Genomic DNA, 12,906 nt, shown 5'->3' with positions numbered 1-12,906 from the left:
ACAGACCCTCAAAGCTAAACATGCAGATATGCAAGTATTAATCATGTCTAGCAGGCTTGCAAAACCTTTATCAGAAGCCCAGAAAATGATGCAAGAAAAGTCCTTGGTGAATCTGAAAGATTGATTTCAACTTTAATTCATTTTTTATCCAGGTGCGCTTGGAGTGGCCCACCGACTTGGCAGTAAACCCCATGGATAACTCTCTTTATGTGCTAGAGAACAATGTTATCCTACGCATCACTGAAAACCACCAAGTGAGTATCATCGCGGGGCGGCCTATGCACTGCCAGGTGCCTGGCATCGACTATTCCCTCAGCAAACTTGCCATCCACTCGGCCCTGGAGAGTGCCACGGCTATTGGCATCTCCCATTCAGGCGTGCTCTATATCGCCGAAACAGACGAGAAGAAGATCAACCGCGTGCGGCAAGTCAGCACCAACGGAGAGATGTCGCTGCTGGCTGGCGCTGTGTCGGAGTGCGACTGCAAGAACGATGTCAACTGTAACTGCTTTGCAGGAGACGACGGTTACGCTACAGATGCCAGCCTCAACTCCCCGATGTCTCTGGCTGTCTCACCCGATGGCACGCTCTACATTGCAGATCTCAATAACATTCGGATCCGCGCTGTGCGCACTAACCGACCGGGACCTTCAGCGCTGGGGCTATATGAGGTTGCGTCCCCTCAGGAACAAGAGTTGTATGTGTTTAACGAAGAGGGTCTCCACCTACAGACCATCAGTCTTGTGACAGGCCTGCCCCTCTACAACTTCAGCTATGGCCCTGATGGAGAGCTGGCCACAGTGGTGGATAACTGTAATAATACAGTGAAAGTGCGTAGGGATGGGGCTGGGCAGGGTGGAGCGGGTCTGCTCAGGCTCATCCTACAGCCTGATAATCAGGTGGTTACGCTGGGACTGGATCCTGCAGGAAGCTTGCGCTCTATCTCTGCTCTCAACCAGGAGATCGTTCTGCTGGGATACAATGGAAACACTGGCCTATTGGCCACTAAGGCAGACGAGACGGGCTGGACAACCTTTTACGAGTAAGTGTTCGTGGTCTATGACATGTTGTGTGTACATTAAATTCTTCATCTACACTCAGCAGAAGTTATATGTAGTATTTTCTCTATGTTCCATTCAGCTTGGAGAGTCAAAATGCCCAACATTATTCTCAGAAAAGCACTTGAAAAAGAACTACATTTATATTCAAATCCACAGTTTGAATGGAAAATGGAAAGCTTTGGCAAGACGAGGGTGTAAGATGTCACATGAACATGGCGGCACCTAGGGAGATACAATTCAATTCGATTCACATTTATTTGTATAGCGCTTTTTCACAATACACATCGTTTCAAAGCAGCTTTAAAGAAAATGGATGAGCCTACATTACAATTTAGAGTGATCTGTTATCAGAGGTAACTGTCTAAGTTATGTAGATACAAAGTTAATGATGAACATTCACTCTTAAGCAAATAAAATGCTGAAAAATCAATAAAATGAGTTGAAACTAATATTACTTAAGGATAAAACCTGATAGAACATCTACAGATTTTTGCAGAGACAGGTGCATTAAGTTTTAACTATAACATTTATAGTCACAAAATTATATTTCAAATAAATGTTGTCCTTTTGAACTTTCTATTCATCAAACAATCCTGAAAAATGTAAAACAGTTCCCACAAAATTAAAAAATTCCTATCAAAATATTGAAAACTGTTTTCAACATTGATAATAATTAGACACAAGTCATCAAACACAGTATGGTTAAAAGCTAGAGGACTATCCTGTAGGACTATCATTTATATAACTTTGAAAGGAACACTAGATAAATTTCTTTCCTGTCTTTTCCAACCTGGCAACACACCTGCCTTTAATTTCCAAGGGAACCTGAAGATCTTGATTAACTTTTTCAGGTGTGTTTGATTAGAGTTGGAACACTCTGCTGGAAAGTAAATCTCCAGCAAGAGGACAGAGCAACCCAGCTCTTGATAATGCACAATTCCCCACACTCCACTGCACTGGCATAGACATCAGCCAGACTGTGACAGATCTGTGGCAGGATCCAGATCTACTCCCTAATGTAATGTTACACACAGAGAGAGAGAGAGAGAGAGAGAGAGAGATACAGGGATAACACTGAACTCATATGGAGTCATTGTCTGCACATTACTAGACCTTTCAGTCCTTTCCCTCTACTATTATAGGCTCTGTTAAGAACATCTACATTAAAAGTCAACAAATTTTCAAACACCTGTTTGTTAATTACTTTACATTAGTATTAAAGAAATCTTAGATGGCTTGTTTTCAGTTGAGCTAACTGGCTTCTAAAACCAGAACTGCCTGACCTTCTAGGTCCAGCAAACCTCATTAGACTTGTTTTAAGCATGGACGTAACTTTTATTTATTTATTTTTTTAGATGGTTTTGGACATAATTATAATAAGTCCCCAGTGCTTTACTTTAATATGAACTTTAAAAATGGCTTTCCCTAACATTTAGTATATTTGCAGGTATGACAGTGAAGGGAGGCTAACCAATGTGACGTACCCCACGGGAATGGTTACAAGTCTGCATAGAGAGATCGAAAAATCCATCAACATTGACATTGAGAGCTCCAACAGGGATGATGACGTCACTGTTATCACTAATCTTTCGTCAGTAGAAGCCTCCTATACTGTTGTGCAAGGTATGTCGGCTCAGTAGCCGTTTTTTAATATGCATTTGGGTTTTCATAAATCATTTTGAAAATGATTATGTGCTCAGTTGAGTTGGTTTAAAATTTCGTTTCACTCTTTAACTTAATTGTTTTATATATCAGTGCCTACAAACTTACACGGCAAGACCCGACATTCATGTGGGAGGCTAGAAGCGAAAGTACTGTATGATTCAGTGCAGAAAACATCATTTGTTTTCTCTCCCAAGCCTAGCACTACAGTTGTGTTTTGCTGTGATGCATATCATTTGAGACAAATTCATTACCTTATCCCAAGTAAATATTCACCATCTTCATCTGTCCTCAACCACAAACCCCGCTTTCCCAAAGCTTATTTTATCTGTTAAGATGAAAGAACAAAAGACAAAGGGAGAAAGCAAAAATGTTTTACTTCCTTCCCATGGCAGACTAAACAAAAAAAGTAAAACTTCAAAACAATCAGACATAACACAGGATGGGGTAGGAACCTTTTGAAGGAAATACAGAGGATTTAGTCCAAGGAGAACGTCTCTCAGAGGATGCTTTTGAATCTAACCTTGACACGCTCATGAGGCGAATAATAAATTGACTAAATGCCTTTTAAAAGCTTCCTTATAAATTATAAGCGATATTATCTACAATTATGAACGTACCTTCTGCTCATGAATTAGTTTCATGGATTGTAATTTATTTATAGTGTGTGTTTTGAAGCATAATAAATGTTTGTGGCACTCTGAAACAAAGGGATTCAGGGATCCACATCATTTGTTATGAACAAAGCACTTCTCTTGTTATCTTTTATGATCCTAAGATAGACAACCAGACTGTTCTTGAGCTGATAAATGCCCCACAGCCCTTTCATGAGTTTAAAATAAATCAAGCCTTTTTTGTCGTCGTCGTTTTGTCCTCTTGTCGTTGATCATTTGTTATGAAACATTTTTTGCTCTTAATTTTATGGTAATTTTATATGTCACTCTATTGCCCCCTGCAGATCAAGTACGGAACAGCTACCAACTGTGTAACAATGGCACACTAAGAGTAATGTACGCGAATGGGATGGGAATCAGCTACCACACTGAGCCCCATATCCTGGCAGGATCAGTGAGTCCCACCATCGGCCGCAGGAACATCAGCCTCCCCACTGACAACGGCCTGAACTCCATCGAGTGGAGACTGCGCAAAGAGCTGGCCAAGGGCAAGGTCACTGTGTTTGGCAGGAAACTTCGGGTGGGCACTTGCTCTAAGATTTTAATTACTGTAATTATGTACATTATTTCTATGCGCATTGCAAGCAAAGTTGTGCAAGAATCCTGCTTGATCTGATAAATCAACTAATCAGTAACCAAATCATCTCACCAAATGGAGTGGTTTTCATGCCAAATATTTGTGCAATTTGCAGGCACATGGGCGCAATCTACTGTCAATAGACTTCGACAGGAACACACGGACGGAGAAGATCTATGACGACCACAGGAAGTTTACTCTGAGAATCACGTATGATGCCCAGGGCAGACCAGCAATATGGCAACCCAGCAGCAGCCTTGCAGTGGTGAATGTGTCGTACTCCAGTACAGGCCAGCTAGTGGGTCTGCACCGAGGCAGTATGAGTGAGAGAACAGAGTTTGACCCGCAGGGACGAATACTCTCACGCTCTTTTGTAGATGGAAAGGTGTGGAGCTACAGTTACCTGGACAAGGTGAGATTATTGATTAAAGTGAGGTAGGAATATTGGGTAACACTTTAGTTTAGGGTCCAATTCTCACTATTAACTAGATGCTTATTAGCATGAAAATTACTAGGATATTGGCTGTTTATTAGTACTTATAAAGCACATATTAATGCTTTATTCTGCATGACCATATTCTACATCTCTTAATCCTACCCAATACCTAAACGTAACAACTACCTTACTAACTATGAATAAGCAGTAATTAGGAGTTTATTGAGGCAAAAGTCATAGTTAATAGTTAGTTAATAGTGAGACCCTAATCTAAAGTGTGACCAAATATTGTTTTCATATTTTAATGGCTTTTATTTAGTCATTGAAATAAATAAATTTTAATTCTTCAACACTATTTTTTACTTGCTTTCCAGTAAAATATTGAAATATCTTGAAGCATGTATTTAACACAATTTAGTGATCATCATGCATTGATGTACTTAAACTAACTAAAAATTCGGTATCTTTTTGTTTTGTTTTGTTTTAAAAACACACCATATAATACAAAATTCATTCAGTAATTGTTTTTTAATTGAATTATCCAACATTCGGAGCACTATGATGCCTGATTTCATTTCGAATTATGACAGATTGTTAAAGATGTTGTTGCTAATTAATATGAATGTGATAATGATGTTCTGAAAACATTTCTCTCTACAGTCCATGGTGCTTCTCCTGCAGAGCCAGAGACAATACATCTTTGAGTTTGACACGTCTAACCGCATCACGGCTGTCACCATGCCCAGTGTCGCCCGTCACACCATGTTCACTCACGTCTCCATCGGCTACATACGCAACACCTACAACCCACCAGAGAGCAACGCGTCCATCATCTACGACTTCAGTGAGGATGGACGTCCCCAGGCCACATACTTCCTGGGTACTGGACGTCGTGTCCTCTACAAATACGGCAAGCTGGCCAAGCTCTCAGAGATCTTGTATGACAGCACAGCCATCACCTTTGGCTACGACGAGACCGCAGGGGTGCTAAAAATGGTCAACTTGCAGAGCGGTGGCTTTTCTTGCACGATTCGCTATCGTAAAATGGGTCCCCTTATCGACAAACAGATCTATCGCTTTTCAGAGGAAGGGATGGTGAACGCACGCTTTGACTACACCTACCATGACAATAGTTTCCGAATCGCCAGCATGAAGCCGGTGATCAGCGAGACGCCACTCCCTGTGGATCTGTACCGCTATGACGAGATCTCCGGTAAAGTGGAGCACTTTGGAAAGTTCGGAGTCATCTATTACGACATCAATCAGATAATCACCACTGCTGTGATGACCCTCAGCAAGCATTTCGATGCTCACGGGCGAATCAAAGAGGTTCAGTATGAGATCTTTCGCTCTCTCATGTACTGGATGACGGTGCAGTACGACAACATGGGCAGAGTAATCAAACGAGAGCTAAAGATCGGCCCGTACGCCAACACCACGCAGTACCGCTATGAGTACGACGGTGACGGACAACTCAGCGGCGTCAAAGTGAACGATTGGTCCACTTGGCGCTACAGCTACGACTTAAACGGCAACCTACATCTGCTCAACCCGGGTAACAGTGCCCGACTCATGCCGCTCCGCTATGACCTTCGAGACCGCATCACACGGCTCGGTGACGTGCAGTACCGTCTGGACGAGGACGGTTACCTCAGCCAAAGGGGCGGCGATGTGTTCGACTACAACTCTAAAGGCCAGCTGGTGCGCGCCTACAGCCGTGCAGCTGGAGGATGGAGCGTGCAGTACCGTTACGATGGGCTCGGACGCAGGGTGTCTACTAAGAACAGTCTGGGTCAGCACCTCCAGTTCTTTTATGCTGACCTGAACAACCCGACTCGGGTCACGCATGTGTTCAACCACTCCAGCTCGGAAATCAGCTCTTTGTACTATGACCTGCAGGGCCATCTGTTTGCCATGGAGGTGAGTAGTGGGGAGGAATACTACATCGCCTCTGACAACACCGGTACGCCACTGGCGGTCTTCAGCAGCAACGGGCAAATGATCAAACAGGTGCAGTACACCGCTTATGGGGAGGTGTACCACGATTCCAACCCTGAGTTCCAGCTCGTCATCGGCTTCCATGGAGGGCTTTATGACTCACTAACCAAGTTAGCGCATTTCACGCAGAGAGACTATGATGTTTTAGCGGCCAGATGGACATCGCCTGATTACACCATGTGGCAGAAGATCGGCAAAGATCTGGCACCCTTCAACCTGTACATGTTCAAGAACAACAACCCGCTCAGTGACATGCTGGATGTGAAGAATTATGTCACAGGTGACTTTATGATTTTATGATTGGGTGCCTTTGCAGCTTTGCCAGCTTATTAGTTTTTTAGGGCTGTCAGTTTTACATGTTTAATTTAGTTCTTTAAGTCTTTTTTTTAATGATGTAATAAAATAAATACAGGTTTTTCTTCTAATGTTGAATGATATGGAAATAAAACAAAAAATGTATTCAGAGACGCACATCACATACACTACCATTTTTTAAAGAAGTCTCTTATGCTTACAAAGGCTGCCATTATTTGATCAAAAACAGTTTTATTACTTTATTACTATTAATTACATTTATTATAACTGATTTATATATATATATATATATATATATATATATATATATACAAAATGGAATTTATTTCTTTGATGGCAAAGTAAAATTCTAATTCAAAGTACTCATTCTAAGATGAAATCATTCTAAGATGCTGATTTGGTGCTCAAGAAACATTTCCTATGATTATTTCTTACTAAATTTCGGTAACACTTTATTTTATATAGTGTCCTTGTTACACGTTACATATAGTTACTGTAGTAATAACTATAAATTATGCATAATTACATACAACTAACCCTAAACCAAACCCAGTAACACTTTATTTTACTGTGTCCTTGTTACACGTTACATGTAGTTACTGTATTAATAACTATAAATTATGCATAAATTCATTCAACTAACCTTATCCTAATCCTAACCCTATAGTAAGTACATGTAGTGTATTATCATTACACTGTACTTAAATGTATAATTACAATGTAACACAGACACCTCGAAATAGTGTTATCTAAATTTCTTATTAAATGTTAAAAACAGTTGTGCTGCTTAATATCTTTGTGCAAACAGTGATAGTTTTCTCAGCATTCTTTGAAGAATAGTGAATAGTATTTATTTATAATATAAATATTTTGTAACATTATAAAAGTCTTTACTGTAACTTTGATCAGTTTAATGTGTGAATAGAAGTATTCTTTTTTTTTTTCATAAATATAAATGTAAAGGCAAATAATGCAATTAATTTGTTTCAGGATTTTACTTGATTGACAGCCCTATATTCAGTAAATGAATTACCATTTTTATTGCAAAATCACAGCTTAAACGCTCCTTTTCTATATACATTTCATTGCAGATGTGAAGAGTTGGTTGGTGATGTTTGGCTTTCAGCTCAGCAACATCATCCCAGGCTTTCCCAGACACACACTTTACTTTGTGGATCCGCCATATGAGCTCCTCGCCAGTCAAGAAAGTGAAAACGGGCAGGTGAGTCACTACCTTAATACCATAGTAAATCTTCAGAGGACTTACTTTTGTATTTCCAAGAGTAGCAGGTCAGTGAATATTGTACTATGCGATCTTGCTTGCATTTACCAAGGCCTTAAATTGTCTTCTTGCAGCTGATAACCGGAGTTCAGCAGGAAGCCGAGCGGCACAGCCAAGCTTTCATGGCTCTGGAGGGACGGCTTCTTGACAAGGAGCGCAAGACAAAACACGAGAAACTGGGCCACTGGTTTGGCACGAGTACCCCCATCATTGGAAGAGGAGTGATGTTGGCGGTGAAGGAAGGCCGTGTGGTCACAGGGGTCTCGAGCATGGCCAGCGATGACAGCAGGAAGGTGGTTCTAGTGCTAAATAGCGCTGTCTACTTAGATGGGACGCACTACACTCAGGACGGCCTTGATTGTCATTTCTTTGTGAAGATAGGCTCAGCTGACAGTGACCTTCTAGCTTTGGGACTCACCAATGGACGCAAGGCACTGGAAAGCGGGATCAACGTGACGGTAAGCGGTCGATCGCGGCGTGGGGTCACCGTTGAGTTCCGGGTTCCATCCCTGTCTCTGAGCGTGCGTTACGGTTTGGCGTCAGACGTGCTGGATGAAGAGAGAGCCCGGCTGTTGGAGTTGGCGCGGCAGCGGGCGCTATCGGGCGCCTGGTTACGAGAGCAGCAGCGGGCGCGGGATAATAAAGAGGGAAGCCGCTTGTGGACTGAAGGAGAGAGACAGCAGCTCCTTTCAACAGGGAAAGTGCAGGGGTATGACGGGTACTACATTTTACCAGTGGAACAGTACCCTGAACTAGCAGACAGCAGTTTCAACATTCAGTTCCTGAGACAGAATGAGATGGGGAAGAGGTAACAGTCCAAATCGTTTTTTATTTTATTTTTCCTGTTTCTTTATATTTCGCTTTCTCTCGCCGCTTATACCTTTACAGTTTTCAGTTCTTTTTTCTCAATCTTTTTCTCTCTCTTGCTTCGTCTTTCTCTTTTCCCCTCACTTTCTTTCCGTTATCTCCTGAACCCATGGAGAATAATTGAACTAATGGGGGAACTCACTGAACGCTGCAGGGACTTTTAAAAGAAGAACACTCAAAAAAACTTTGTTAATACTGCCTCTGGCAAAAAAATAACAATTTGAAAGACCTCGTCTTTGTTTTTCAACAATGGACGTCAAAAAGCACTGATAAACTGAAAAACAAAACAGAGCTACTGTTGCTGAAATATGAAAAATCCCCTTTTTAAAAAAGAATAGATATTTTTACCCATATTTTTTGGGTTACTGAGAGGATGTTGGTGCCAGATGGTACCCTTGTGATGGTGGGATCCGGATTGGAGGTCAAAACTGAGGAGTAACATCCATCAAGACAAATGTCAGTCTCAGGCCTCATATTCTTCAATTGCCACAGCAGCATATTCCATCGTCTACAGACTGTTTCTTCAAGAGAATTCCAGTGGAGTAAAAGTGATGAGAAAATCCAAGTCAGACATAGTTTGTTTTATCACTGATAGAGAAGTACTTGCATTGTATCAGATAACAGTGAAGTTCTGAGTGTGCTTTAGATGCGATAGTTTTGTATGTCCCAGTCGCATTAGAGTAACGAGACCTTCACCAAGGCACTTCTGTATAGAAATATCAGAAAAAAACAAAACACTCACAGTCTCCAGATTGAAAGGTTACTAGTGTCAGAAACTATTTATTTTTACTTAGTTTGTTTTCATTTTTATCATTCATAGTACTATATGACAATCATAAAGGAGTCACCGCTTTTAGCTACAAAGATGAACATTAATGGTTGAGTTTATTTTCCTTTGTATGATATGTAATAATTTTTCATTTTTGTATAAAATTTTCTTTTCTTTTTTTTTTGCTTCAAAGCAAATTCTAGTCATGCACAGAAATAATTTATGTAAAGTGTTTTAAAATGGTTTATACTTTAAATAAAGTTTAAAAACTGTGAAACTTGTTTTTCAAAATATATCTGTATGTACAGTGTATAGATTTACCTTTATGCAGCACAGTAGAATATTGTTCATAATATCAACTTTTATATTTCTAACAGAAGGTGGCTTGTTATGTGCAAATCAACAGCTGGTATTAAAACACTAGAATTTCGTGACACTCAGATATCACAGATGAATAATATCGATGCCCCGTTTGATGTTCTGTTTTAGTTTTGTTTTTATGCAGAAAAGTTGCTGTACTAGAACCCAAACCATAGAAATGGATTTGTTCCACTGTGAAGAGACTCATTATGGATGTCATGATGTACCAAATCAGTATTGAGGGATGATTCTTACTCAAGTGAGACTCTTCTGAGACCTTACCAATAAATAGTTTAATTCATGTGAGTCTGGCTAGTCTCATGTATTTGTGAATATGTCTTCTCATATGTACTGCTGTTATAACATGTCATTTCTCCTCAGCTCATGGGGTGGACTATTTCTTTCCCTTACAAAAAGTAACCATGATAACCAATTTCTGCTAAAATAACAGTTTTTACTGTGGTAATAGTATGGCTTATTGGATATGCAATATGGTAATGAACATGTGCTATTGTAATAGCACGGTATTCTTTATACCTGTAATTTGTTATATGTAAAGTATTACTTAGCGTCGGATACACTGTTTGAAGGAGATTCCATCTGACATTTTTCTGGTTTGCAACAGTAACAACACGAAAACTCATAAAAGGTGCTTTGGTGGGAACTGTTTACCATGGTAAAATTAAGTGCTGCCTTCACACAATCAAACACTCCAAGTGAGCTAGATATTATAAGTACCATTCATAATCACCAACACACTTTCTACTAGTAATAATAATGTAATAATGAATAAATAATTTGTTATTATTATTACGACTGCTATTATTATGTGTGCGCCTTACAAAACTTTAATAATGAAAGTGAAATGTTTGAATTTGGAGGAATGAAAAAAGTTACCCAAGCCCTTTACACACTAACACACAAACAAACCGTATATTTCTTGACATTGAAATTGATTTGTATGCAGTATTACTACGATTGAAATCATGACACAAGATTAGTGATAATATATGTATGTTTGCAGCCTGTGGGAATCTTGGGTTTTCGAATTGAAAGTGTTGCATGTGCCACAATCTAAGCAGTCTTTTATTTTGAAGCTACGGGTCTTTTATTATGAAGTTAGCTGAAGCTACAGGAGGAGGTGAGCCTTTACACAACCACGCATATGCTTATGCTTAGCCAATAGCAGATGCCTTTTAAAAACTTGAATGACAAGGAAGGAAAGGTGTAGCCACCTGTTGAATTGTCTTAATCTTTTCAACATGGCAAGCAGCGGTAAGTTTGTTTTCATCTAAATGTAAGCAACATACTTTCAGAGAATTAAAGAAAGCGACGTGTGAAACTGCAGGTGTTTTCTTCTTTCACTCCTTTCTTCCTACAGTAAACAACATGAGCATCTGTTTTCGTTTTCTGCTGTAGTCAGGGTGACAGTGCCTATGTGCACCTTAATAAACACTTCCATTATCTCGACATTTTATTACTTGCAGTAATACCAAGCTGAACGTTTAATATCTTTGCTAATATTCTGTGGTGCACGTTCTCTCAAATCTATTATGTTACCTTTCCTAATGCTTTTCTGCTGCCTATTCTTTATTTTCGTTATTGTTTGCTATCTCATCTTGTGACGTAATGATGACTTGCAGAAAGTAAAACATATATTCTGGAACATCCAGCCATCGAAACAATTTAAACCAATAAATTTAAACCAAATTAATTTTCTAAAGTAAAAGCGAAAAGGCTGTTATATGAGCTATATCATCTTAATCAAATCACTTTCATTGTCACTTAACCTTTGGTTAACCACACAGGACAGGTGCAATAGTAACATATTGGGTGCGGCCGGGTATGCATATTCAGTTCTAAAACAGATACTTTTTTTTTTCTTCTTGAAATAACCTATTTGAAAACATCAATAATAATAGATCAATCTCAACAAAGAAAAAAATTATCATGTAGGCCTATAAGTATAAAATGCATGTACATTTTGTTTTCATTGTCTGATGTCTATTACTCGGGTCAATCAAAAGTGTTTACTACATGACAGGTATGTAGACATACTGTAGCCTAACTGTATTTTCATTTACCTTATTTCCACATTCCTCTCTGCTATAGATAAGGATATCTCCTACAGCGATCTCAAATCTCTCTTGGAGAAGGGCTCTGGGTTTGTGGTGGATGTGCGCACAAAAGATGAGGTAGACAGAGGGCGTATTCCAGGCTCCATCCACATTCCAGGTGATAGGGAAGATCCACAATCATAATTTATATAAAGTGCAATATTTTAATTTGAATGTAGGCTACTTAGTTATTTTTAAAGGTTACTACATGAAGCACATTTTTACGGTACAATTTTTTTTCTTTTTACACAATGTTGTACAGTAAGTGGATTGGCCAAGTGTAAAAACAGGAGCTTTTTTTTCTTTTTGGTCCAATTTATTTTAGTGGAAAATGTCGAAAGTGACATGTCCCTGGACGCAGCTGAATTCCAGTCTAAGTTTGGCGTAGGTAAGCCATCTCTGGACTGCTCTGAACTGGTTTTCCACTGTCAGATGGGAAGACGTGGAGCTGTTGCCACAGAGAAAGCCAGAAGCCTGGGGTTCAAGTGGTAAGACACTTGCCATCGCGATTTGTGAATGCTTAAACATGTTTTGCTGAAACTGTAACACTATTTCCTTCTCTCTCAGTGCCCGGAATTATGCTGGGGGCTACAAGGAATGGTCAGAAAAAGGGGGCAAATGACAATCTTCAAAACGCTTATAAGATTCCATCTTAAAAAACAGAGATCAGGGACCTTTTTTTACTCTAATTCAAATTAATGATAAAATCTAAATATTTGTACATGTGTTTTAATAAAGTCTGATAACTAAAAATAAATAAATAATTGTTGTCCTTGTCTTTGGCTGTT

The 12,906-nt window shown here is 39.6% G+C and overlaps 2 protein-coding genes across 2 annotated transcripts in view; both read left to right on the top strand.

Moving 5' to 3' along the window:
• The window catches only part of tenm2a (teneurin transmembrane protein 2a), a 297,220-nt gene extending 286,918 nt beyond the window's left edge, over window positions 1-10,302 (top strand). The window contains exons 26-32 of the mRNA XM_084133288.1: window positions 153-1,042; window positions 2,509-2,684; window positions 3,682-3,917; window positions 4,090-4,386; window positions 5,071-6,688; window positions 7,815-7,945; window positions 8,080-10,302. Coding sequence (XP_083989414.1) covers window positions 153-1,042; window positions 2,509-2,684; window positions 3,682-3,917; window positions 4,090-4,386; window positions 5,071-6,688; window positions 7,815-7,945; window positions 8,080-8,817 — 4,086 coding nt within the window. The 3' untranslated portion in view covers window positions 8,818-10,302. The remainder of the gene's footprint in view (window positions 1-152; window positions 1,043-2,508; window positions 2,685-3,681; window positions 3,918-4,089; window positions 4,387-5,070; window positions 6,689-7,814; window positions 7,946-8,079) is intronic.
• An 816-nt stretch (window positions 10,303-11,118) lies between these two features.
• Window positions 11,119-12,887, top strand: tstd1 (thiosulfate sulfurtransferase like domain containing 1). The gene is made up of 4 exons (XM_084133345.1): window positions 11,119-11,276; window positions 12,114-12,236; window positions 12,444-12,606; window positions 12,686-12,887. Exons 1-4 carry the CDS (start codon window positions 11,210-11,212, stop codon window positions 12,738-12,740), a joined length of 408 nt encoding a protein of 135 aa, XP_083989471.1. The 5' UTR covers window positions 11,119-11,209; the 3' UTR covers window positions 12,741-12,887.
• The last annotated feature ends 19 nt before the right edge of the window (window positions 12,888-12,906 follow it).

Source organism: Abramis brama (genome assembly GCF_963993115.1).
Source record: "Abramis brama genome assembly, chromosome: 13".
NCBI classification, from domain to species: Eukaryota; Metazoa; Chordata; class Actinopteri; order Cypriniformes; family Leuciscidae; genus Abramis; species Abramis brama.
Note: the sequence above shows the minus strand (reverse complement) of the source record. Positions and strands in the feature narration are given on the sequence as shown.